This window comes from Trachurus japonicus, chromosome 12 (assembly GCF_045865225.1).
Source record: "Trachurus japonicus isolate A0001 chromosome 12, Traja_1.0".
NCBI classification, from domain to species: domain Eukaryota; kingdom Metazoa; phylum Chordata; class Actinopteri; order Carangiformes; family Carangidae; genus Trachurus; species Trachurus japonicus.
In genome coordinates, this window is record NC_140918.1 from 968,783 (window position 1) to 996,163 (window position 27,381).

At 41.8% G+C, this 27,381-nt stretch overlaps 1 protein-coding gene across 1 annotated transcript; it reads left to right on the forward strand.

The window, feature by feature from the left end:
* cnnm3 (cyclin and CBS domain divalent metal cation transport mediator 3) lies at positions 1–27,247 on the forward strand. The gene is made up of 12 exons (XM_085794279.1): positions 1–369; positions 3,052–3,444; positions 4,486–4,820; positions 6,419–6,595; positions 7,508–7,665; positions 10,991–11,134; positions 13,339–13,506; positions 15,576–15,745; positions 19,069–19,165; positions 22,829–22,959; positions 24,019–24,145; positions 27,181–27,247. Exons 1-12 carry the CDS (start codon positions 1–3, stop codon positions 27,228–27,230), a joined length of 2,319 nt encoding a protein of 772 aa, XP_085650405.1. The 3' UTR covers positions 27,231–27,247.
* The last annotated feature ends 134 nt before the right edge of the window (positions 27,248–27,381 follow it).

The window sequence follows — 27,381 nt, forward strand, 5'->3', positions numbered from 1 at the left end:
ATGGCCGCCAGCCTGGCAGGGCTGCGGGTCCTGCGGGTCCTGTGGATGCTGTTAGAGGTGTTGGTGTTAGTGGGTCTGAGTCCTGCAGTCTGCGGCCTGCAGCCTGCGGCCCCGCGGGTCCTGGGGCTGCGGCTGGAGGACCCGGTCCCCCCGGTGCTGATGAACAACCGGATTCTCTCCGCGCCGCCGGGAGCCCGCTTCCTGCTCAGGCTGTTCGGGACCGGGCTGAACGGGACCGGGACCGGGACCGGGACTCGGACCGGGTCCACCGGGTCCTCCAGCTGGCTGGGCTTCGCGGGGGGCGCGGTGGGACTGGGGGCTCCGGACCCGTGTGGAGAGGAGAGCAGCAGGACCGAGTCCGCCTTCCAGGTACAGACAGTACATACCAGCTGCAGCGTGGGATTATTATTATGGTCTGTCTGCGCTGTAGACTAGTGTTGTCATGTTGTCATGTTAGTGTTAACCTAGTGAAACAGTTGTTTCTTCAGTAGAAAGAGAAATGGGCTAAAGATTTAACCAACAGTCCAACTATCTAACCAGCTCACAACTTACTGCTGTTGTTCTCTCCTCCTCTCCTCCTCCTTCTCCTCTCCTGTCTCCTTCTCTCTCCTCTCCTCTTTCTCCTCTTCTTCTCTCTCCTCTCCTCTTTCTCCTCCTCTCCTCTCCTCTCTCCTCCTCTTCTCTCTCCTCTCCTCTCCTCTCCTCCTCTCCTCCTCCTCTCCCCCTCCTCTCCTCCTCTCCTCTCTCCTCTTCTCTCCTCCTTCTCCTCTCCTCTCCTCTCCTCTCCTCTCCTCTCCTCTCCTCTCCTCTCTCCTCTCTCCTCTCTTCTCCTCTCCTCTCCTCTCTTCTCCTCTCCTCTCCTCTCTCCTCCTTCTCCACCTCCTGTCACCTCCTTCTCTGTCCTCCTCCTCTCTTCTCCTCTCCTCTCTCCTCTCCTCCTTCTCCACCTCCTGTCACCTCCTGTCTCCTCTCCTCTCCTCTCCCCTCCTTCTCTGTCCTCCCTCTGGCAATAGAAGTAGGTTTAACTCAGACTCAGTACATGATGTAATCTAAATTTATAAAACGAAAAGGTGAAATCTCGCAATCTGATTGGTTGTTAACCGTGGTATATTGAGCATATACCACGGCTACTATTCTAAAACCTTATCACAGCATAGGCTATCACTCCGCGTCAGGCACGTATGACTGGTATGAATGGAAGTTGTTGTCATGTATCCATGACAACGGACTGTTGCAGTCCGTAGCCAAAGACAGCTGATGTTTTTACGATGTTAAAAAACGGACTAAAGTAGTTGACTTCACATGTTTAAGGTTAACTTTCACCTCCGGGGAGGGTTAACAACGGTAGAGTGGATTGAGCAGTGACATTAACCTGAAAAAAAGCGGAGGAAAAGACGAGATGCAGAGCTAATTTGGAGCTAACGTCTGGAGAGGTGGGACTATTTTTTTCACAGTGAGGCTATTTTATTGGATAATATGTATTTCTGGTTGAATAAAACTACATGAAATTGATTGCGTATCCCTCTTTTATATTGCCTTTATTCGTAACCGTTTTATAAAAGCAATATATCACTCCAGTCCGTGGTATATGCTCATTATACCACTCCAAGGGGGTTGTCGTCCCTCCGCTTCGCGTCGGGCCGAACAACGCCCCTTAGCCGTGGTATAATGAGCATATACCACGGCCTGTCATGATATATTGCTTAAGTAATCGAGGATGAACTAAACTATCTAACTAAAGTAAATGTCAGTGGGAGGGTTGACAGGGTCCACAACTTTTTCTGGACATTTTACCACTTTTTCCTAGAATTTTTGAACTTTTCTTTTCAGAAATGTTATCACTTTTTAATTATTGTTTGACTTTTCCTATTTTTTTTTTTTTTTTTTTTTAATTTTACCACTTTTCCTAGAATTTTTATAAGTTTCTTCTAAATTTTTCTTTTTTTTCTTTCTTTTTTTAAAAACGTTTTTTCAAGAAATTTTTACCCCTTTTTGTATTGTTTGCCCCTTCTTTTGAGAGAGAAATTTTGCCACATTTTTTCTATAATTTTTTGCGAAATTGTACCACTTTTTCTATAATTTTTTGAGAAATTTTACTATTTTTTCTCAATAAAAAAACAACAACTTTTTACTTTTTTTTTTTTTTTTGAAATTTTACCAATTTTTTCTAAAAAATCTTAAACTTTTCTTTGTTAATTTTTAAAAAAAATATTACCACTTTTTTCTAGAAATGTTTCAACTTTTTTTTGAGAAATTTTACCATATTTTTTCAAAAAAAAAATTGCGAAATCTTACCACTTTTTCTAGAATTCTTTTGAGAAATTTTTGTATTTTTTCTCAATTACAAAATTTTTTTTTTTTCCTATTTTTTTTTAGAAGTTTTACCAATTTTTTCTAAACAATCTTAAACTTTTTTTTCCCTTTTTTTTTTTTTTTTTTTTTTTAAATCTTACCACTTTTTTCTAGAAATGTTTCAACTCTTTGAGAAATTTTACCACACCTTTTCTAAAATTTTTTGCGAAATCTTACCACTTTTTCTCGAATTCTTTTGAGAAATTTTACTATTTTTTCTCAATTAAAAAAAAACAACCTTCTCCTATTTATTTTTATTTATTTATTTATTTATTTTTTATTTTTTTTTGTTTATTTTTTTTTTTAAATCTTACCACTTTTTTCTAGAAATGTTTCAACTCTTTGAGAAATTTTACCACACCTTTTCTAAAATTTTTTGCGAAATCTTACCACTTTTTCTCGAATTCTTTTGAGAAATTTTACTATTTTTTCTCAATTAAAAAAAAACAACCTTCTCCTATTTATTTTTATTTATTTATTTATTTATTTTTTATTTTTTTTTGTTTATTTTTTTTTTTAAATCTTACCACTTTTTTCTAGAAATGTCTCAACTTTTTTGGAGAAATTTTACCACTTTTTTCCAGAAATTTCTCCATAATCTTTAAAAAATGTACACGTAATTTAAACGTCCATTGATTGTGTATTTCTGTAATTGGTGCATGCACCTTTAAATAACTCTAAACCCCTCCGTTCCTCCAGGTGAGCGGGGAGTTTGTCCAGGACCAGGACAGCAGCGGTCTGGTGCAGGTGGAGGTTCGGTCCGGCAGCGAGGAGCAGCAGAGCCTCTACCGGCTGTGTGTGTGGCGCGGGGCGGGGGAGGGGGAGCAGGGGGAGGGGGGCTGGGCCTCCGTGGGGCCGGACCGGCTGCGGGTCAGCGCCCCCCCCGGGCCCCCCCCGGACCACCTGCCCCTCTGGGCCCTGGTGCTGCTGCCGGCCCTGCTGCTGCTGCTCAGCGCTCTGCTGCGCTGCGTCAGCCTGAGCCTCCTCTGGCTCGACCCCCTGGAGCTCTACGTGCTGCACAGCCTCGGCTCCGAGGAGGAGAAGAGGAGCGCCAAGAGGCTCGAGCCCGTCAGGAGGAGGGGGAACTTCCTGGTAGGTGGGGGGGGGTAGAAGAGATAGAAGAGGAGGAGGAGGAGAGGTAGAAGAGATAGAAGAGTGATTTTCTGCCTCTGCACTGGTCTTGCATTTAGGCTTACTGTGACAAAACGGTAACTCCGATCAGAAAAAAACCCAGACCATCATCACTGTAAGGACTTCCTGAACGATTTGGTGTGATTCTGGTGTTTCTACAGTAAATATTTTGCAGAAACGTGCGATTTCAAAACATCGGTCCGTTCTGCTTCTCTCAGAAAATCTTTGTATTGGAGTCAATGAGGAGCAGAGACAGACGTGGCCGCACTTTGAGGCTGACAATTCAAATTCTGTAAGTCGCTCTGATATTTTGAGCACATGGTGAGAAACAGAACAAGTTTGTCTACAAATTTGGAAAAAAATCATGTGTGTAGAGTGTAAATTGTGGCCGGGCCGAGTGTGGAAAGAGAAAAGTTTGAGAAGATTTCAGACAACTTCTCTCACTCTAACCGATGATGTCACCCACTCTGACACGAACATTCTGTCCAATACACACCCATTATAATCTCATAATTTCTCCAAAAATGATCATGGTCATTGATCAGGGATTGATCAAAAACTATATGACCTATCAAAACGTGGAGTAATACGACAATACACAAGACTTGTGTCTACTGTTTAAAGTTTAAATGGAGTCTCTAGGTGCCTTACGTCGTGAATAATTCGTATTCGGTTGAGGAAAAGTAATAGCACCCCGATCCCGATCGAACCGCACGTTTTGATATAGAATTTGTCCTCGACGTTTGTCCGGAAGATGAAAAATAATAATAATATGTTCTATCTACCTATCTACCTATCTATCTATCGTTCTATCCATCTATCTATCTATCTATCTATCTATCTATCTATCTATCTATCTATCTATCCATCTATCTATCTATCTATCTATCTATCTATCTACCTATCTATCTATCTATCTGTCTATCTATCTATCTATCTATCTATCTATCTATCTATCTGTCTATCTATCTCTCTATCTATCTATCTCTCTCCTCCTCTCAGACGTGCTCGCTGCTGTTCCTGTGCGCTCTGAGCCACGCGGTGCTGGCGGTGCTGCTGTACCGGGGCCTGGGTTCGATCCTGTCGGCCGTGTTCACCAGTGGGTTTCTGGTGTTCGTGGTGTGCGAGCTGCTGCCCCACGTGGTGTGCTCGGGCTACGGCTTCCAGCTGGCGCCCAGCCTCACCTGGCTGGCCCAGGTGTGTCTGCTGCTCACCTGCCCCCTGTCCTGTCCCCTGGGCCTGGTGCTGGACCTGGCCCTGAGGAGGGACATCAGCACCGTGGGCATCAGGGAGCGCGCCATGGAGATGATCCGGACTAGCGTCAACGACCCCTACAGGTCAGAACACGCACACACGCACGCACGCACGCTGACTCAGATCCAGGGTTATTATGGTTTATACTAAAACTAAAACTAGCAGTGAAACCTAGATAAACTGAAATAAAACTAAAAACTAGAACTAGCTCCAACCTCCAGGTGTTGATGCTAAACTGCAGTAAACCGTTTGAACCTGATGAGGACTGATGGGAACATTATGGGATGGATGCAAATAAAAGGGAAAACTAAGACTAAGACTAAGCCGGTGCATATTCTCATTTGTCCAGGTCATAGTATTTCAAAGGAGGTTAAATCGAAAGCAACTAAGACTAAGACTAAATAAAAACTACAACTAAGACAAAAAAAACACTACAACTAGTCAATTCCTCTAAAATAAAAACTAAACTCAAACTGATTCATCACTTGTTGAACTCACTAAAACTAAACAAAAAAAAGCAAACCGAAAAACTAAATAAGAATTAAAACTAATGAACATTTTAAAACTCTAAACACTTAACATCTTATCCTGTTCTGGTCCTAAACTCTGTCAAACTGAGAATCTAAACATCTGAAGTGGCTGAAAGTTTTTACACGGAACAGTTAAAATTTTTCTCTCAGTTACAGTTAATTAAGTTGATCAAACCTTTAATATTGAACCTACACGTCTGTTAAAGAGTAATTCAAATTCAAGTTTACTCTATTTGTCACATATAATTACAGGTAATTACAGTAAAATTCGTACATACATTTTGGTCATTGTATAACAAAAAAAAAAGTACAAGAATATAAAATCAAATATTTAAAAACAATAGAAGAGAAAGAAGTAGATTTAAGATATAATACAATAAACTAAGTGCAGATGACTAGGTATCAGTATCAGTATCAGTATTTATGGCAGCCGGTGTAATAAATAAACTATTATCGTTGATAACGTCAGTGCAGTGGCAACCAACTAATTACTGTAAATAGTAATAATTATTTACATGAAATAATAACATTATTTAAGTAATGTTTATATTGGTTCTGTTGTTTTTACCATGTTATTCTCATATTATTGCTTCATGTGGATGTTTATGAAGGACGCTGGTTGAAGTCGCCGTTACATAAAAAAGTGGTAAAACAACAGAAGTAGTTAGCTTCTTTCTGTCTCCTCTCATTCAGGAGTTGCAGTATTGATATATTTTTGAATTGTTTTATTTTATTTTTTCAATGAATGAAACAAATAAATAAACTAAACTACGGACGGAGTATTAATTAGGGCCACATTGTCAAATAAAAAAATCATAAACTTCGAGAATAAAGTCGTAAATTTACAACTTTATTCTCATAATGTTATGACTTTATTCTCGTAAATATACAACTTTATGGCCCTAATACTCAGTCGTACATTACTGATATATTTTTTTATTGTTTTATTTTCATTTTTCAATGAATGAAACAAATAAATAAACTAAACTAAACTGAACATGATGACTGAGGCTCCAGCTGGTTTAGACCTGGTCTGAAGACACAGTCGGTCATGCATCCATGTTACTGCTCTGTAAATATGTAACTGTGTGTTTCTCTGTGTGTGTGTCTGTGTGTTTCTGTGTGTGTTTCTCTCTGTGTCTGTGTGTCAGTGAGTTTGTGAAGGAGGAGTTCAGCCGCGGGACGCTGCGTATCAAGACGGTGGAAGACATCCTGACTCCTCTGAAGGACTGCTTCATGCTGCCCAGCTCGGCCGTGCTCGACTTCTCCACCATGTCCGAGATCATGCAGAGCGGCTACACGCGCGTGCCCATCTACGAGGAGGAGAGGTCGCCGCGGCAACCACACACACACACACACACACACACACACACACACACACACACACCGCACTTCACACACAGACCTATAGATGTGTACAAAAGTATCAAGGGGAAAGTAAAAGCGTTCATAAGGGGACTGGTGAACACCTCCAGTCCAGAAATCCAGAAAAAAAAGAAAAAAGTAAATAGGCTACATAAAAGTATTCTGATAGTCCAGTCTGAGATTACCTGAAGTCCGGTCTTATGATATAGACATACTATGTAATCCATTTTTGCCAATTATCAATAAATACCTATTTTTGTGTTCTTAAATTAAAAGTAATTCTTTCCATTACAAAGATGCTGTACACAGTATCCATTAGGGCTGGGACGATATGCTTTTCTCCCGATTCGATTCTTCTACGATGTTTTGGATGGTGATTCGATTTAAATTGTGATTCTACGATATTGCCGATTCTCTCTATGATTTTTAGTCTTTAGCATTTTTAACATTTATCTACACACAAATACTGTAGGAGCCTATAAATGAACATACTCCATTATAAAGTGAACTTAAACCCTTTTCAAAACCTGGACTCTGTATGTATGTATGTAAAAAAGGCCAACAAATGCACAGTAAACAATATTTTTAAAAAATTCAAAAAAAAAAAAAAATTCTATTTTTCTTTTTTCTTTTTTTTTCAAAAAAGAAAATCGATTTTTAAAAAACAAAATCGATTTAAAAATCATCAAAAAAGATATCGCGATATTTATGTGAATCGATTTTTTCTCCCACCCCTAGTATCAATCCATTCATCTACACTCTTCAGCCATTTCTTCATTATTGATTACATCACACTTCTGATGATGGATGATGATGATGATGATGATGATGATGAAGGTAATGTGTGTGTGTGTTGTGTGTGTGTGTGTGTGCAGGTCCAACATCGTGGAGATCCTGTACGTGAAGGACCTGGCCCTGGTCGACCCCGACGACTGCACTCCTATGACGACCATCACCAAGTTCTACAACCACCCGCTGCACTACGTCTTCAACGACACCAAGCTGGACGCCATGTTGGAGGAGTTCAAGAAAGGTGACGCTGCTGCACAACACCTCCTCCTCCTCCTCTTCCTCCTCCTCCTTCCTTTTCCTCCTCTTCCTCCTTCCTCCTCTTCCTCCTCCTTCTTCCTCATCCTCCTCTTCCTCCTCCTCCAGTTTTATTTATACAGCGCCTTTCATACAAAAAATGCATCACAAAACAACTGTGGCTCTGGCCTGAGGCTCAGAGGTTACCACGGCAACTTGAGGTGGTTGCCAATGACGATAGGGGCCCCCCAGGCTGAGACAGACAGAAACGTGGAGAAAAAGAGTGATTTTCTGCCTCTGCACTGGTCTCACATTTAGGCTTAGCATGACAAAACGGTAACTCCTATCAGAACAAAACACAGACCATCATCACCGTAAGGACTTCCTGAACGATTTGGTGTGATTCTGGTGTTTCTACAGTAAATATTTTGCAGAAACGTGCGAGTTTAAAACAGGGGTCCGTTCTGCTTCTCTCAGAAAATCCTTGTATTGGAGTCAATGAGGAGCAGAGACAGACGTGGCCGCACTTAGAGGCTGACAATTCAAATTCTGTAAATCTCTCAGATATTTTGAGCACATGGTGAGAGACAGAACAAGTTTGTCTACAAATTTGGAAAAAATCATGTGTGTAGAGTGTAAATTGTGGCTGGGAGGAGCGTGGAAAGAGAAAAATTTCAGACGATTTCAGACAACTTCTCCCACTCTGACCGATGATGTCACGCACTCTGACACGAACATTCCGTCCAATACACACCCATTATAATCTCAACATTTCTCCAAATATGGTCATGGTCATTGATCAGGGATTGATCAAAAACTATATGACCTATCAAAACGTGGAGTAATACGACAATACACAAGACTTGTGTCTACTGTTTAAAGTTTAAATGGAGTCTCTAGGTGCCGAACCGCACGTTTTGATATAGAATTTGTCCTCGAAATTTGTCCGGAAGATGAAAAATAATAATAATATGCAGGAAAAAATCCACACAATAACAATAGTGAGCACTGGTGGGACAGAGAGAAGCAGAGCTTGACTCTACAATGAGTCAGTGACGGCCGTGACCTAGTTCCTCCTGCTCCTCCTCCTCCTCCTCCTCCTCCTCCTCCTCCTCCTCCTCCTCCTCCTCCTCCTCCTCCTCCTCCTCCTCCTCCTCCTCCTCCTCCTCCTCTGCTCCTGGTCTACACTCCAGACTTCAGACCAACCAGGACTTTGAGTCTAACCCTAACCCTCTAAGTGTGAACCTGAGTGGATCATTAACCAGCAGCTGATCATTGTCCCGGTGTGAGAGACAGAAACCTCAGAAGGAGGTCTGAAGGAGGATCAGAGGCTCAGAGAGTCCTGAGAACTGTCAAATCTTATGAAATTATAGTTATGGTTTTATTGTGTTATTATTTATTTTTTCAATATTTAAAGGGACAACGAGGAGTTTCTATTTGGTTATAAAAAGTCTGATATTAATGTGGATGAATCTACGTTACCACTTGTTAATGGTCCATTTTAGATAAATCTATGGTTTTGTCTCTATGGTTATTTTGTTATTATTAGTGGTGGTGGAAATGCTGGGCGAGCCGACCAGCGTTTCTTTACTTTCGGTTTCGTGGCGAGTCATGAGAATAACGCCGCCGAATCTCTGTTTATGGTGGGAACTACGACGGTATGTGATCGTCTTCCAACCTCTGACTTTAATTCTTGATGAATGAAAACATGAGTCTGTCTTGCGCCGGTCAAAGAATTTCACGGTGCGGAGGCTCATAAATGTAGTGTGGAAACACTTCGCTTTAAAGGGACAACGAGGAGTTTTGTAAAAGCGAAGTGTTTCCTCACTACATTTATGAGCCTCCGCACCGTGAAATTCTTTGACCGGCGCAAGACAGACTCATGTTTTCATTCATCAAGAATTAAAGTCAGAGGTTGGAAGACGATCACATACCGTCGTAGTTCCCACCATAAACGGAGATTCATACGGCGGCGTTATTCTCATGACTCGCCACGAAACCGAAAGTAAAGAAACGCTGGTCGGCTCGCCCAGCATTTCCACCACCACTAATAATAACAAAATAACCATAGAGACAAAACCATAGATTTATCTAAAATGGACCATTAACAAGTGGTAACGGAGATTCATCCACATTAATATCAGACTTTTTATAACCAAATACAAACTCCTCGTTGGCCCTTTAAATATTCATCATTTATCAATTTACTTTTTTGTTTAATTAATTAATTTTTCCCTTCATTTCTTTATCATTCTTATTCCTGTTGTTTAACCGACCTCATTAGTCTTTCCTCCTCCTCCTCCATCCTCTTACCTATTCAGCTTCCCTGTGTTTAAAGGCTGTTGTTTGTTTTTTTGTCCTCATCATTTTAACAAGTTGTTGGAAGGGAACGGGTGTGAAGGAGTTTGTTTCATTTCATTTCATTTATTTGTAACAGGACTCTGCATATTCATGAACATACAAAATACATACAAAATGCCAGATTTAGCTCTAAAGCTCATTTCCATCTGCAGTCCCGCGGTTCACACTAAAACAACATTAGACAAGGACAAAACAAAGCACAACATGGTACAAATACCATATCACAATTAGGGCTGTCAAACGATTAATTTTTCTAATCGCGATTAATCGCATTTTTCCATAGTTAACTAGCGATTAATCTCTATTAAAAATATTATATATGGCGCTTTGGACTTTCAACACTCCAAAGTGTTATAATCTCTAGACAAACAACTTTTAGACCAGACCTAGCAGGCCTAGTACCTAATCATAACACATGATGCATGAAACTCACACAGAATTGAAACGAATTGCATCCAGTGGAAATTGCCCTTTACTTTGCTACGCCTCTGCCTGGCCATGTGCATTTGTTGACAACAGAAGCCGTCAAAAAATCAATACATGGCCACGTGCATTTGATGACAACGAAGCCGTCAAAAAATCAATGGATGGAGCTGTGGATATATGTTAGATTGTGTATATTTGTGTAGCAACCAACTTGAAGGTGCCTTACCGCCACCTACTGGACTGGAGGTCCCACACTCCAGTCCTCCAGTCCAGCAGACAGAGGACAAAATGGGCCGCGATTAACCGCGATTAAAAAATTTAATCGCGTTAATTTTTTTAATTAATCTCATCGCGATTAACGCGTTAACTCTGACAGCCCTAATCACAATATATCACAACATATCACAATATATACAATATATACTGTATATATATGTAAAAGTGTAAAACCATGAGGAATCCTCTCTCCACTGAAACCTCCATGTTACACGCTCTGTCCTGTTCTCTGTGAAACATCAGGTTAACGTCCTGTCTCCGTCTCCTAGGCAACTCCCACATGGCCATCGTCCAGAAGGTGAACAACGAGGGCGAGGGCGACCCGTTCTACGAGGTGCTGGGATTGGTCACGCTGGAGGACGTCATCGAGGAGATCATCAAGTCAGAGATCCTGGACGAGTCCGACGGATACTGTGAGTCTGAAGTCTGAAGTCTGGTTCATCATCACTGCTGCTGCTCCTCCTCCTCCTCTTCTTCCTCTTCCTCCTCTTCCTCCTCTTCCTGCTCCTCCAAGATTAAAACTGAACAAGTATAAATAAACCACACCGGTATCTGATCTACCTATAGACTGACTATAGAACAGGTAACTCTCTACCACCGTAGGGGCCGTGTCCACCAGACGTGTTTTTAGCTCTGGGCGTCTACTCTGCCCTACAACGCAAGAAGGGTAACTCATTTTTTGTCAAAAATGAGATTTTGTCATTTTTGGGACATTAAAGGTTCTGCTACATCATGTGGATAAATATCTTGACTCAACGTGATCTTATTTGGGATATATTTGCAGGTGGTTTTCACAGTAACTCCCAAAACTGTGGTGAAACAACAAGAGAACACAGAGTTACCTTTTTCTTCCTGTGTATACATAGTGCGAATTACAGGGGGGTTTGGGGGGGTTTGACCCCCCTAATTACGACTTCAACCCCCCTAAAAGAGGTACAAATAACAGATAGGGGGGGTTGAAACATGTATCTTTCTTATTAGTAATCATAAATACTACAATATACAGTATTTCCATAGTCATGCCAGGAAGATGCTTGTAGTAAAATTTCAGACACCCCTAGTGGACTAAACCATTTAATTGTCTTTGCTAGGGTGTGTGTGCATGGGTCTGAATTTCGGCAGTTTAGATCTAGAATATTTTGTTGGTGACTACAAAAATTGTTTGTGTGGTACATTATGTGCCGCATGAACTGTAAAATTGTGTAAAATTTGGTTTATCATCATCTACAGACTGTAGACATTTCATTGAACAAGCAAGATACTGTAAGACTTCTGTTAACTCAAGCACACGTCTGCGCTGTACTGCGCGCTGTGTAAAATGTTGACCCCCCCAATTGTCATTGTATAATTCGCACTCTGTGTGTATAGATGCACATAGTTTCCTCTTTCTTGTGTTGTATGTCCAGTTTATATTTTGCCTCAATGCACAGACAGACAGAGGTAACTCTGAAATAAGGGTCAAATGTGAAGTTTGAGTTAATTATTTTCACACAGCTAGAATACTACTCGCAAAAGCAAAAACAAGGATTTGACCCATTTTCAGAATCCTAAGTTCACTACAGTTGACTGGACAACAACAATACTTTAAACTCATTTTTCTCAGAACTGCACTGTGAGGAGTTTTACCCCGTTCTTCCGTTGTCGGGCGTCTACTTCCCATTTAAACCCTGTTGAGTTGGCGCTCACAGCGCTCAGCGCCCTCGGCGGTAAAACGCCCTCGGCGCTCAGAGCGCTTCGAGTTGAAATCTGTTCAACTTTTAGAACAGCGCCGCGCTCGTCAATGTCACTTTTCACCGCACCGACCAATCAGAATCAAGAAGGGGCGAGACATACGTTACCACAGCAACACAACCGGAGACGTGGCTCGGTTTATCCAAAAGTTTCCGAACGTCATCTATGGTCGAAGCCGGTTTTGCCGGTTTGGTGGAATTGTACGTTTCCGTTTCCATGGTTTTCAGTCGTTGTCATAGTTACGGTAAACACATGGATCTATTAACGCTGGCTTTTAACACGGATGTCAGTCTGTGTGATATCCACTGTTACAAGCTGCTGTGATGATCCATGCCTTTTACAGACTTTCATTGAAAAAAAAAAAAAAAAATACATGCATTTACCGCGACTACTGAAACCATGGAAACGTAAACATAACATTCCACTGGAAGAGCAAAACCGGCAAAACAGGCTACGTTGTTGATGTTAGGAAAAAGGTGGATAACATGACCATCACTTGTATTGAAGGTCGGCCGACCTCAGGCTGATGCTGTTGTGTATTTCTGACACTGTTGTCGTGTTGTTTACTGTTTACATGAAACAAGGCCGGAACACGGACGTGTCAGAGGACTCGTTCTGTAACCTAGCAACAGCAGCATTCTGACGAGGGAGAGAGAGAGAGAGAGAGCGCTAAAAACGCATCTGGTGGACACGGCCCCTTATGTGATAATAATAAGTACATTTCTTAAAGGGTTACTTCACCCAAAATCATTTTATTGTTCTGGATGAAGAGACACTGATCATGTTAGTACCAGCTGATGGAAATCCTCAGGAAGGAACTGAGAATAAACTCATCACCTCCTTCTTCCTCCTCCTTCCTCCCTTCTCCTCCCCCCCCCCCCCCCAGTGGACAGGAAGGTGAAGCGGCCCCTCCCCCTCCCCCTCCCCCAGATGGAGGTTCCTCTGGAGCCTCGGGGCCACGAGGAGTTTTCTCTCTTCAAGCCTCCAGAAGGAGAAGCCAAGATCAGGACGTCACCTCAGCTGCTGCTGGCCACACACCGCTTCCTGTCCAGAGGTGGGGGGGTGTGTGTGTCTGTGTGTGTGTGTTTTTTTTTAAAAGGGACAATACACATTAATGAACATTCGTACGTGTGCACAAATGTAAATGCGTCAGAGTTAACAACTTGCTAATTTGCATCCGTATATAGTCCCTTGGCAGGTAACACACACACAGACAGAAATGCACAAGAATTCTACAGTGGTTCACAATCATATACACATTCATACCTAGACATAAAGTGCATGTGATCTGTAAAGTGCCTGGTATAAAGGGCCAGTTTCTAAAGTGCAAGTGCAAGTTTAAATAGATAAAGTACAAGTCTAAATGGATGAATCTAGATGTGATGTGATGGTCCGCACCAAGACACTGGAGACAGTAGCAGCAGGTATAGAAGAGCCATTCACACACATACTTACAGAGATAAATTACAATATAGAAAAATAAGATAAATGCAGCGCACGCACACATACGTATATGTAGGTGCACACTGCACAACAAAACAAAAATCATGACAGCCTAAAGTATAGAGCAAGGCGGACGGACACCGAGCACGGTGCATGTGTCGCGCTCCACGAGGTGTGTGTGTGTCTGTGTGTGTGAACATTTACCTGTGAGTGTTTGTTCAGTGAGTGGAAACAGTGCGGTTGGTTCACCACGTCCTGAGTGAATGAGTCACAGTTTAACGCTGCAGAGTCACAGAGTCACAGATTAGCAGAGGAAACATCCACCAACTCTCCTCATGCAATACTCTGTAGTATTTCTACCATAATTCTGTAGTATTTCCACCTTACATGGTTCTTACGGATCCTTATTAAGGCTTAAAAGGCATTGAATTCATTGATCTAAAAACAAGGCCTTAATTGGCATTAAAATGTCTTGAATCAATTTTTCAAAAGTCTTAAAAATGTTATCACATGGTAAGTGGTATTTTATGGTTGTAATTAGTCTCAAATCTCAAAATAATTGGTAACATTCTGACATAGAGAAGTTAGTGGCGGCCGTCAACGCTAAATTTCTCACCGTTTTTTTTTTTTTTCGGACTTTTTATGCATTTATTTTGAAAGGACAGCTGGAAAGAGACATTTATTTTGAAAGGACAGCTGGAAAGAGACACAATCCAATGTTCATGTAGCAGTCACTTTACCTTGGATCACAGAGGAAAGTGGGTAAAATTGTCCCTATAACCCTATGTAATTGATGTGGTGTTTTTTTCTTTTTTTTCTGCATTTGTGTTTATTATGAAGTCAGTCTTAAATTTCATTTCAAGTGGCTTTAAAAACGTCTTAAATTTAACTTGGCTTAAGCTGTAGGAACCCTGACCTTAACTCTTTAGGATTTCCACCTTAAAAGAATAGTTCACCCAAAATTGAAATTTCGTGGCTTCTCTGAGTTACAGGGGGTCTCGGCGTAGCAGTGCATGTCCATATGACGGTTGCTAATGGATACCAACTGTCTTCGTAACAAAAAGACACACCAAAAAACATCCAGATACCTCCATGCTGCTCGTATGTAATGGAAATGCAAAATTGTCCCGAAAAAAATGAAATAAGTCTATATTTCAAGCTAGTTTTGTAGCTGAAGCTCCCAGTGTTGCTCTGCCTGGTCAGTGCAAACCGGCTTGGTTGTTGGAAACAGATGCACATGGAGGAGAGGAGGGTTAGAGACACCAGACCTGGAGAGTTCAGGGTTAAACTAACTCTCTAACTTTAAACACTAAAGTTTAGAAAGTCAGTCTGACTTCAGAAGGAAAATCCAGGATTAATTCAACAAGAAGAAGTTTGACTTTGAGTTCAGATCAGTTTTCAACACGACGACTGGACGATTTATAACCAGAAGCTCTGACTGTTTTCATTAGTTTTTACTTTTATTTAGTTTTTCATTCTGCTTTTTTATTTCAGTTTAGTTTTAGTGAGTTCAACAAGAGATGAATCAGTTTGAGTTTAGTTTTTATTTTAGAGGAATTGACTTAGTTTTTATTTAGTCTTTATTTTTTCACTGCTAGTTTTAGTTTTAGTGAACTATAATAACCTTGTCTGTGTGTGTGTGTGTCTGTGTGTGTGTGTGTGTGTGTGTGTGTGTTACAGAGGTGGAGCACTTCAGTCCGGTCCGCGTGTCGGAGCGTGTTCTCTTCCACCTGCTCCGACATCCCAGCGTCAACCAGGAAGTTCACTACGACCCCGGCAACCGGCTCAGTCCGGCTCACTACCTGTACACACGCAACCACCCGGTGGACTACTTCATCCTGCTGCTGCAGGTAACACAACCACACACACACACACACACACACACACACACACACACACACACACACACACACACACACACAGATCTGTCTATGGCTTTTATTAGTGTAACCTCATTGTAGTGATTGTTTTGTTTTTTTTATCAGGGAGAAACATACAAAGTCATTTCAGTATCATTACACTCATACAGAGCAAAACAAAAACATGTATTTGGACAATTGTGTTAACATATTCTCCAAGCTGTTACTCTCCCTTTCATTTTACAATGTTTTAAATAAGAACATTATTTGAACACAAGAAGTCACATTTACTCATTTTTCCATTCAGATTACAGTTTTTTTCTATTGCTAACAAGCAGTGGTCGAAACTGAAGTCACATTTTCAAAACTCTTAACACAGTTTGCAAAACACCAGTCCATGTGGACCAAACTGTGAAGCACTTTTCATTGCTTTCACACTAAATGCATCAGTGACCACTGTCACCAACACTCATGGACTCTTTTCTCAGTTACTAGTTCACCACCTGCTAAACACTAGACTTTTACAGCACATTTTTCAAATGCTAACACACTTTGTTCAAAACAGTTCAAAACACAATCAAAACAGAATGATGGGTGGGAGGGAGGGAGGGGGGGGGGCATGGGCATGGGGAATTTCTGTTGCAGGAACATTGAAATCTATAAAACATCAAATCAAAAATATTTTATTGAATACAAATAAATAAAAATATTACTGTATGTAACTCCAAACACAGGTGAGGTTAGTTTCCAGCTCAAAACCGATCCAGGTGATCTGTGTTTGGCCTCATTAGAAACCATATAAAAGGCGGAGTGTTTCTGGTTGTTTTTTATTTGGAAATCTGGATCAAAGAGCACCAGTTGAGGTTGGTAGAGAGAGAAGAGGAAGGAGAGGAAGACCAAAAGTTGTGTTGTGTTGTTTTTTATTTACATTATCTCTTGATTTGTGTTCTACCTCTGGAGATTCTGCATTTTTTTTGTTTACAGTAAACTTTTTATTTTTTGTAAGGTCCCTTAGTACCTATGCAAGGGCACAGAGAAAATACATTTTCTTGACGTAAATTGCTGCATTCCTGATTCATTCTTGTTGCAATATATTATCTAGAACACTCAAAGTGCAAAAATATTGCAGTATTTATTTATTTTATTTATTTTTTTAAAGTTTTTTTTTAAAGTATATTTTTTTGCGTTTTTGCCTTTATTCGACAGCGCACAGTATAGATAGACAGGAAAGGGGGAGGCAGAGAGAGGGGGAATGACATGCAGGAAAGGTCTGCCCAACACGGGATTCGAACCGTTGAGGACTGTAGCCTCTACATGGGGCGGCCGCCTTAACCACTGCGCCACGCACCGCCCATTTATTTTATAATGAAACTGATTCACTGATTTTGAAAAAGAAAATCATTCAAACTTCAAAGATCAAATTAATTTCAAGTAATGTTCTTTGTTGTTAGTGTTTTGTAGTTCAGTGTGCTCAGAGGGACAGTGTTTGTTTCCAAAGTGATACTATGTGCTCGTGTTGTGGTTGAATGAGCTGATTGTGAGACATGTATGAAGTGTTTTGTTGGTGAGGCAGCGTTTTGGGGATGAGATGAACTGTTTAGCTGAGATGCCTGATGGAAACGCTGCTGTGTGAAGAGTTTTGAACATGTGACTTCAGTTTCGACCACTGCTTGTTAGCAATCGAAAAAAACTGTAATAGACTGGTACTTCAAGCCTTGTAATAGAGATAAGCTACTTAAAGCAGTTCAGGTCTACGTGGTCTTATATATCTGATCCACTTGGACCACCAACTCCTAAATTTCTCCGAATGCAGTTTTAGAGTGAATGTCAGTCTCTCCATGATGTAGATGTGGTGAACAGTCCCTTTAGTCTTCCAGTGTTGGTGCGTTGGGTTGGAGCCATTCGTTATAGCTTTACTTTGCTCCAATCAATAATATCTTCATTAGATATTTGTCCGCTATTGATTATTATTATTATTATTATTATAGGGACCCCCTCGAAAACGAGATGCTGCATCTCAAGGGGCTATCCTAAATAAACTTAAACTTAACATTATAACACCTGATAGTGTTTATGAGCAGCTGTTTGTCAACTCTGTGTGACACTTTGATTTCCTGTGTCCATTGATAAAAAAGCACTAATAAATGCTGAGGTGTGATTACAGCCTCATTATGGTCTGTTGTAAACTCTAATGTTTATATGGAGGTTATAAATGTAGCTAATAAAAGATTAATAGCTCTAATAGTTCAACTGAAATAATGAATTAAAGGGTCGGCACATATAAGCTGCAGAGCTTCAGCTGCACCTTTAGGCTCTACTGTATGTTACATTTATGAACTAAGTCTGAACTATGGGATGTGTTGTTGAAGCTCCATTGGTTGTGATCGATGCTCGACTGTAAGTGAGTTTAGTTTATTCAAACTTTGATTCGATAATTTGTGCACAACATCGAATAAACTAAACTAAACTAAACTAAAGCTGCAGGAAGAGACGGCGACACCCGATCCGTCTGTTTTCATCCTGAACCTGTTGCTGCTCCTCACTGGGAATTTAAAGGACAATTCTGGGCAAATTCTCTTTTAGACCTAAAATGTTAGGAACATACAGCCCCGAGGTGAATTTGCCCAGAATTGTCCTTTAACATGATCACATCAGAGTTTCAGGAGAATGAAGGAATTTATTTATTTCAAACAAACGTGTCTAAAATGAAAAATAAAAATAAAAATAAATAAATATAAGTATCATCAAATAATAATATGCACAAGGTTGAAAAAGGAGAAGGAAGAAGTTTGCACTTTTTTTATATCCCATATGTTTAGCAATTTATTTCTCTCCCTCATCGTCCATGCACCTAATCATGTTTTATGTCTTTTATGTTTGTATTTTGCTTTGTCTCACAATATAGATAGATAGATAGATAGATAGATAGATAGATAGATAGATAGATAGATAGATAGATAGATAGATAGATAGATAGATAGATAGATAGATAGATAGATAGACGGACGGACGGACGAACTGACAGACAGACAGACAGTTTACTTTATTTAATCCCTGAGGGGAAATTTAAAATGTCACCAGCAGCAACAGCCAAGGGATAAATACATAATGACGACAAGAAGAACACAAATCACAGAAACACACACACACAAAACCAGAAATACCTAAAAATGCATAAAAACACAAGGTGTATAAAACACAATAAATAAATAAGTATATCTAAAAAGTGCCAAGAAGAGTTGAAGAAGAAGCTGCTGAAACAAAAAGACACTAATGTTGTTGTGTGTTTGTTGTTGTTGTGTGTTTGTTATCAGGGTCGAGTGGAGGTGGAGATCGGGAAAGAAGGGCTGAAGTTTGAGAACGGAGCGTTCACCTACTACGGAGTTTCTGCTCTGACGCTGCCATCGTCTGGTGAGTTCAGGAGCTGCAGGAGAATCCAGCTGCACACTGGTTTACATCATCATCATCACCATCATAATAATAATAACTTTAATCTTTTTACAGTCACAACATCACTGAGCTTTAATGTTAAAAAAAATAATCTGGCAAAAATAGATTAAATTCTGTTTGGTAAAAAAAAACAAAGCAGGTTCAACATGTTCAGAGACAGAGTCAGTGATGATGATGATGATGATGTGTTATATCTGGAGCAGCGATCGATTATCTTCTATACTGATGTATGTTTATGTTTATGTTTATTTGCACGATTATAAAGCAACAATAAAAGCAAACAATTAAATTGAATTGAATCCATGTGTGTGTGAGGTAGAAACCCCATTACAGGCTTCTATTTAAACCACCTATAAAAGCAATATTGCACAAATAGCAAAGTATAACAAACAAAAGAAACATTAATATATCTTGATAAACATTATGAACAAAAAAATACAAAATAAAATGAAAAGAGAAAAAAAAAGATTTTGAAAAAAAAAAAAAGACAATCTGAGACAAAAACTTAAAACCCAATAAAATCTTCCATTTACAACATGAAACAGAGAAAGGCAGCAAAAGCTTCTTCACACCTGAGAAGTTAAAGGGACATTGTGTAACTTCTCCTGTTATCTATTCATGATAATCGATTATTTGGTTCTTCAGTCTGTGCCGTTATGTGCAGCGGCTGTCGTCCGTCTGCCGTCTGCCCAATTTCACCTGAATGCAGCATGAAAAATACCGTTGAGTTGCTTGAGATATACAACCGCAACGCTAGATGGGAGGAATTCCTACACAATGTACCTTTTAAATTAGTTTTTATTCTTTATAAATGAACTATACACATGTTATATTAGTACAGATATAAAAGGTAAAAGTTACCAATGAGGCTAAAATTATTTGGAAAAACACATAAAAACTAGAGAATGCATTTCCTGAAGGAAATACGGGTGAATGCTGAAAGCTGGAAGCTGAATGAGCTGAATAAACTGTTGAAACTATGCTGAATTAAGTTAAGAAACTGCTGAAGAAATCTTGAAGAGATGAAACAATATATGAAGAGTATGAAATGGTTTGAAATTACTTGAATTGTTGAAGATCAGTATGAAGAAATTGAAAGTCTGAAGTCTACTCAGATTTACTTAAAACTGACAGTTTGAAAACATTTTTGAACCATTACTAATGTAGATTAAATTAGTTTTTATTCTTTATAAATAAACTATACATGTTATACCCTGTAGTACAGATATAAAATGTGACCCGTTCCATCAAAATGAGTCGGAAGTTGCAACGTTCTATTTTTAGATAATCAGCTGATAACGTGGAAAACCCATAGAAAATCAAAAAAAATTTTTTACCCTAATTTCAAAGCAATGACATTCAAAAACAATCTCCCAAAGTTTCACAGTCCAGATAATTGAGAAAAGGCACGAAAATGATGATTAAAGTCGACCTGCAACTTAAACCCTCTGAAAATGAGTGCTGCTTCGGTGCAAAACATGAAATATCTTCTGAACCGTTCATGATAGAGACGAGCTGTAAACTGCATCTGAATCGCGGGATTCTCCGCTTTCCGACGGTCATTGAATGTTGCCTCTATGACGAGAAGGGACGATACAGAAACAGATGCTAAACCGAGTAGCATCGAAGCTAACAGAGCGTAGCATCGACGCTAACAGAGCGTAGCATCGAAGCTAACAGAGCGTAGCATCGACGCTAACAGAGCGTAGCATCGACGCTAACAGAGCGTAGCATCGACGCTAACAGAGCGTAGCATCGATGCTAAACCGAACGTAGCATCGATGCTAACCCGAACGTAGCAACGATGCTAAACCGAACGTAGCATCGATGCTAACAGAACGTAGCAACGATGCTAAACCGAACGTAGCATCAATGCTAACAGAACGTAGCATCGATGCTAAACCAAGCGTAGCATCGATGCTAAACCGAACGTACACGCTTGCACATGTTTTACAAAACGTCAACAAAACATGACAACTTCTGAACCGTTCATGATAGAAACGAGCTGTAAAAAGCATCTGAATTGTGAGATTCTCTGCTTTCCGAGGGTCATTGAATGGTGTCTCTATGACAACAAGGGACCGTATAGGGAGCCTGTAATCACGTGGTACGGGAACAGATGCCAGAGTCACTGGCAAAAACTTTAACTGCAGTTTTCTCAGGTTTTAGAACAGAATAAGAGAGTAGGAGATCGTAATTCAAATGGCCACATCTAGAAAACCATCAAATGTAGCTACAGGGTATATACACAAATCTTTGAGTCAATTTACTACCATTTAATACCTTTTTTCACTACCTTCAGATTTTTTTTAATACCACCACGACATCGAGTTGCACCAAGTATCAATCAGAAAGATTTTATGACATGTACATAGATTTTATCATCCAACACTTACTTACATCATTACCATTACCCAGGAGACTCGGTTGCACAACAGGGCATCATCCATAAGTCATCAGGAACATTTGATCAAAAATAAAATATCTTATCATGCCTTTCTCAATCACCAGCCTCTCTCCCCTGATCCCACCCTCACCTGCCCCCCCCCCCCCTCACTCACCTCACTCCACCTCCCTCCCTCCCTCACCCAGTTTGCCTCGCTCCGTCTTCCTTCCTCACCTCCCTCCCTCACCCAACTCACCTCACTAACTCTTTAAATAAATACCTGGTTCTGTCTCTACCGTCACAGAACACAGTGGTAGGCCATATATATGTTTTTTTTTTACATCAGTGTGAAAAGTTTCAACAATGTCCGCACATCTGCACCGTCGGTCTGTGTCTCACGTGCGTTCCATCTGACCTCAGCTCTCAGTAGAAGCTGCAGCTGCTGCAGGTGTCTGTATCTGTAGCGCTTCGGGGCTTCCTGCCCTTTCAAACGGAGCAGACCCGGACCCGGTCCGACTAAACACCGGGCTGGCGGTAGAAGGTTCATGGAGCTGTGAGCCGCGAGTGCATGAAAAAAGAGCACATCGGATGTGCGGCGCGTGACGTGCATCTACATTGACACACACATAGGCTACATCAAGGCGCCTGTCATCTCAATTTAAGTCTTCTGCAAACTTGCATTTTCCCATATTCGAAACGTTTTGCCACACGCTAAAATCCGAAGAGATTCACTAGCACTTCTATCCGCCTGACAACTATGCACGCGAAGACGATTTTAGATTTCTAGCGGCCAATGAATACAATGAATTGATATGACATCAATATCATTCCTTTTTTTTTTTTGAAGTAGCGGCGCAAGCAAGTAATGCTTTATTTATTTTATTACGCATATTTCATCAAAATAAAACCAGTCATTGTCCAAAAGAAAAAAAATAATACCTATTCTTTAAAATTAATACCTTTGGACCAAATTTATCACTTTTTAAGGCCATTAAATTTTGCTTTTTTGATTTATCACTTTTTAATACTTTTTAAAACCCCGCGGACACCCTGAGCTATGACTTTGACTAGGGTATCATTTTAAAGCTTATTTTCTAATCTTTCCATTGATACCAAAATCTCAACTTTGAAATGTGGGTCATGATGAGGCTAAAAAAAGACCTGAGCAGCGCTGCAGATATTTGTGCTGACGGGTGTGTGTGTGTGTGTGTGTGTGTGTATGTGTGTGTGTGTGACAGTGCACCAGTCCCCGGTGTCGACGCAGCGCCACTCCCCCAGAGATCCCTTCGAGGCGGCGGACGCCACCAGCCCGTCCAGCTACTGCCCCGACTACACTGTCCGAGCTCTGACCGACCTGCAGCTCATACGGGTCAGAACACACACACACACACACACACACACACACACACACACACACACGCACACACACACACACACACGCACACACACACACACACACACACACGTAAAATAAAAACAGAGCTAGATTTCAGAATAATACACTCAGAGAAACCAAAGCTTTAATACAAACATCTACCTTTATTCTGAAGGAGCTTTAACACAAACATCTACCTTTATTCTGAAGGAGCTTTAATACAAACATCTACCTTTATTCTGAAGGAGCTTTAACACAAACATCTACCTTTATTTTGAAGGAGCTTTAACACAAACATCTACCTTTATTTTGAAGGAGCTTTAACACAAACATCTACCTTTATTTTGAAGGAGCTTTAACACAAACATCTACCTTTATTCTGAAGGAGCTTTAACACTAACATCTACCTTTATTTTGAAGGAGCTTTAACACAAACATCTACCTTTATTCTGAAGGAGCTTTAACACAAACATCTACCTTTATACTGTATGGAGCTTTAATACAAACATTGAGCTTTAACACAAGTAGAGCTCTGTAAAAGAGAGTAGTGACAGCATCGGTCCAATGGCAGCGCCTCCTGGTGGAGGAATATGGGTTTTGCAAAAGAACTGACATCTCTGCATTGTTGGTGAATGAGCAGTGTGGTGTTTTCAATAATTTAAGGACATTTATAGATCACCCACGTTAATAGCATCATTGAGGATCCTTTACAGATAAACATTAACACATAGGAGAGTAAAAAAAAACAAAAAAAAAATAGTTGTCTACATTAATGTTTCAATCTACATTTTGTAATAAACAAATTATAAGTATAATCTGATATGACCAAGACACCTAAAAACAAAAACACGGCCGCTTTGTTTTCATCAATTTACCAGCAAGTGGGCAACACACATACATTGGAGTGAATGGGTTTTCTGGGCGCTGTTGCAACACCCATATCCTGCCACTAGGGGCGCAAAACCCTTAAACCCTTAAACCCTTAAACCCTTAAACCCTTAAACCCTTAAACCCTTATACCCTTACGGAGCTGTAACCTCTCTTCCTGTCCAGGTGACCCGTCTTCAGTACCTGAACGCCCTCATGGCGTCTCGCTCCGGTCAGAGTCCAGATCCTCCAGAGATCAAGATCCTTCCCAACAGTCAGACCAAGCTGCTCAACGACCGCAACACCACGCAAGGTAACACGACTCCTCCTGCTCCTCCCACCTCCTCCTCCTCCTTCTCCTCCTTCTCCTCCTCCTTCTCCTCTCCCAACACCACGCAAGGTAACACGACTCCTACTGCTCCTCCCACCTCCTCCTTCTCCTCCTTCTCCTCTCCCAACACCACGCAAGGTAACACGACTCCTACTGCTCCTCCCACCTCCTCCTTCTCCTCCTTCTCCTCTCCCAACACCACGCAAGGTAACACGACTCCTACTGACTCCTCCTACTGCTCCTCCTCCTGCTCCTCCCACCTCCTCCTTCTCCTCCTTCTCCTCTCCCAACACCACGCAAGGTAACACGACTCCTACTGACTCCTCCTACTGCTCCTCCCACCTCCTCCTTCTCCTCCTCCTCCTCCTCCTCCTCCTCCTCCTCCTCCTCCCTCCTCCTCCTCCTCCTTCTCCTCCTGCTCCTCCTCTTCCTCCTCCTCCTCCTCCTCCTCCTCCCTCCTCCTCCTCCTCCTTCTCCTCCTCCTGCTCCTCCCACCTCCTCCTTCTCCTCCTGCTCCTCCTCTTCCTCCTCCTCCTCCTCCTCTCCCTCCTCCTCCTCCCTCCTCCTCCTTCTCCTCCTGCTCCTCCTTCTCCTGCTTCTCCTCTCCCAACACCACGCAAGGTAATCACACCTCCTACTGACTCCTCCTACTGCTCCTCCTCCTCCCACCTCCTCCTTCTCCTCCTCTTCCTCCTCTCCCTCCTCCTCCTCCCTCCTCCTCCTCCTTCTCCTCCTGCTCCTCCTCTTCCTCCTCGCACTAACACTCACTCAGTACGTTTACATGCAGAGTTTAATCGAGCTTTGCTCATAATTAGATGTTGGCGTCTAATCAGACTTCTGTCCTCTGTCCCAGTTTACATGCAACTGAGAAAATCTAAAAACTAGGGATGCTCCGATCGATCGGCCGCCGATCAGAAAAGCCGATCGCATATGATTTATTTATTTTTTTGTATTTTTTCTATCATGTCGCTCTGTGCATGTGGAGCCCCCCCACTCCGAACGGACAGACCGGGTTCGGCCGCGCTAGAGCGGAGCGGGAGTGGGGGAGAAAGCAAGAGGGGACAGATCCCCGAGCCACAACACAGAGTGTAAACAACGTCACCTGGTTCAGCACCATGGACAACTGCATGTGGGGGGGGTATAAAGTTGAGAGAAAGGTAAAAAAAACAATGTGTGTGTGTGGGGTGGGGGGGGTGGTCGTCAGCGGTGTGTCAGAACACAAATTGACTGCGATATTTCACCGGTATTCAATTAATAGCCGGGGCTTTGTTTAAAGCAACATTGCGGAGTTTCAGCTCAGTGCTTCCACCATCTGGTTGAGCAGCGCTATCGTCTGGGGGGGGAAACGAAAACGAAACTTATCAGCCAGCGCATCCAGCGTTTATTCCCGTTAATAAACCACAGTATTTCCCACATGTTTGCAAGGAGACTGTGTGGCGGGTGGTCGGGGGAAGATGGGAGGGGGGGAGGGGGTGTGTGGGGTGGGGTGGCGGCGACGACGACGACGACCGGAGGAGAACCGTAAGTTTCGCTTTTACCCACCACGTCTCTCCCTCGACGCAGAGGGGAGGGGGGAGGAGGGGGGAAGTTCCATAGTGCAGTTTCAGCTGACGCGACCCGGCTCAGGCTGCAGCGGCAGCACCATTCATCCTGTTAACCATTTTTCTACCACTGCAATGAGTCTGGAAACATTATTTTAAGGCCGAAAAACTCCGCAATGTTACTTTAAACGAGCAAAAACAGGCCGGGTCCCAAAAAAAAAAATCTCCGTCACCTGTTACACACTGAGGAGGATATGATCTAAACCAGGGGTGCTCATTACGTCGATCGCGAAGACATTTGGGTCGATCGCGTGATGAACAACAAAAAAAAAAAAAAAAAAAAAAAAAAATTAAAAACACAGTTGTCTGGACAGCAGCATTTTTCTCACAACCGACCCATAGACTGTAAAAGAACCGACCTCAAAAGCGAGGGCAGGTCCGCCGAAGCATCATTCCTGGTGAATCAGCTCTCCGCCCGTTGTCTTTGTTGTCACTTTGTTGCCGCTCCACAGAGCACATGGCTACTTAATTATGCACGTGCTGACCATATGGTTGTGCTGAGGCATTCTGGGGGTGGAATATGAGGTGTGTTCATGTCCGCACCATTCTTGGGTCCGGTGTGATTTATCAATGGAATATTGCGCAGAGTTGTGCGTACGCACAGCTTGATCAGTGTTTCCCACTTTTCTCCTCACGTGTGTTTACGTGCGGTGCGCCTGCAAGCGAGAGAGGCGGCAGGTTGAGAGGCTGACAGCTGACAGATGAGAGATGGTGAAACGCTAGCATGATTATTAAAAAAACACCATCTCTGATCTCTGCCCGCACATAGACAGACACAGGTCCACATACAGACAGGGGCGCACGGCAAATGCTGCCCCCCCCCCGCCGCATAGTCCGACCAACTGGACGACCATTGGTAGATCATTTTGACTTGGTCACTTTAAAAGTAGCTCTCAGGCTGAAAAAGTGTGAGCACCCCTGATCTGACGGGACTGAAGCTGACCTCATCCTCTGCTTCAGAGAGGGACAGCCTTGCAGCCTTGTACTGTCGGACAGCTGCAGGTCTCTGCTCCGTGTCCGGGACCGCAGCACACGCTGTGAATATGCTGTTGAAGTGACGCGCTACAGCGCAACAGAGACCCAGGTCCGACGTGTTTACATGCATCAGTCGTCCAGTTGGAGTCAGATTAAGGCAATAATTAAATCTAAATCTAAATTTGGTTTTCTCAAGCGTCATGTAAACGTACTGTGTTCCTCTGTAGGATTTGTAGTAACGTGTCGTCCTGTTGACTTCAGCTGAACTAAACTCCCTCTCCTCCTCCTCCTCCTCCTCCTCTCACTAACACCCTAACCCTCTGTAGGATTTGTAGTAACATGTCTTTCAGCTGAACTAATCTCTCTCTTCTTTTCTTCTTCTTCTCTTTCTCCTCTTCCTGCCTCCACGTCTGGTCTCTTCTTCTTCTCTGGCGTGTCCAGAGTTTCCTGTCAACTTCTCCTTCTTTGACGCCATCGAGAACTTCTGTTAGTTTCTGTCTGTCTGCTTCACCTCCGTTTCTCTCTTGCATGAGGTAAATCACACACAACTCTTCTTTCATCTTAATGACTCACAGTTCTAGTGTGTGTCTGTGTGTGTGTGTGTCTGTGTGTGCGTACGTGTGTCTGTGGCTGTTTTCGAAA

Coding starts and splice junctions, on each gene's coding strand:
- cnnm3 (XM_085794279.1), top strand. CDS start 1: ATGGCCGCCAGCCTGGCAGGGCTGCGGGTCCTGCGGGTCCTGTGGATG. Junction 7,666..10,990: donor GTTGGAGGAGTTCAAGAAAG/GTGACGCTGCTG, acceptor TCCGTCTCCTAG/GCAACTCCCACATGGCCATC. Junction 11,135..13,338: donor GGACGAGTCCGACGGATACT/GTGAGTCTGAAG, acceptor CCCCCCCCCCAG/TGGACAGGAAGGTGAAGCGG.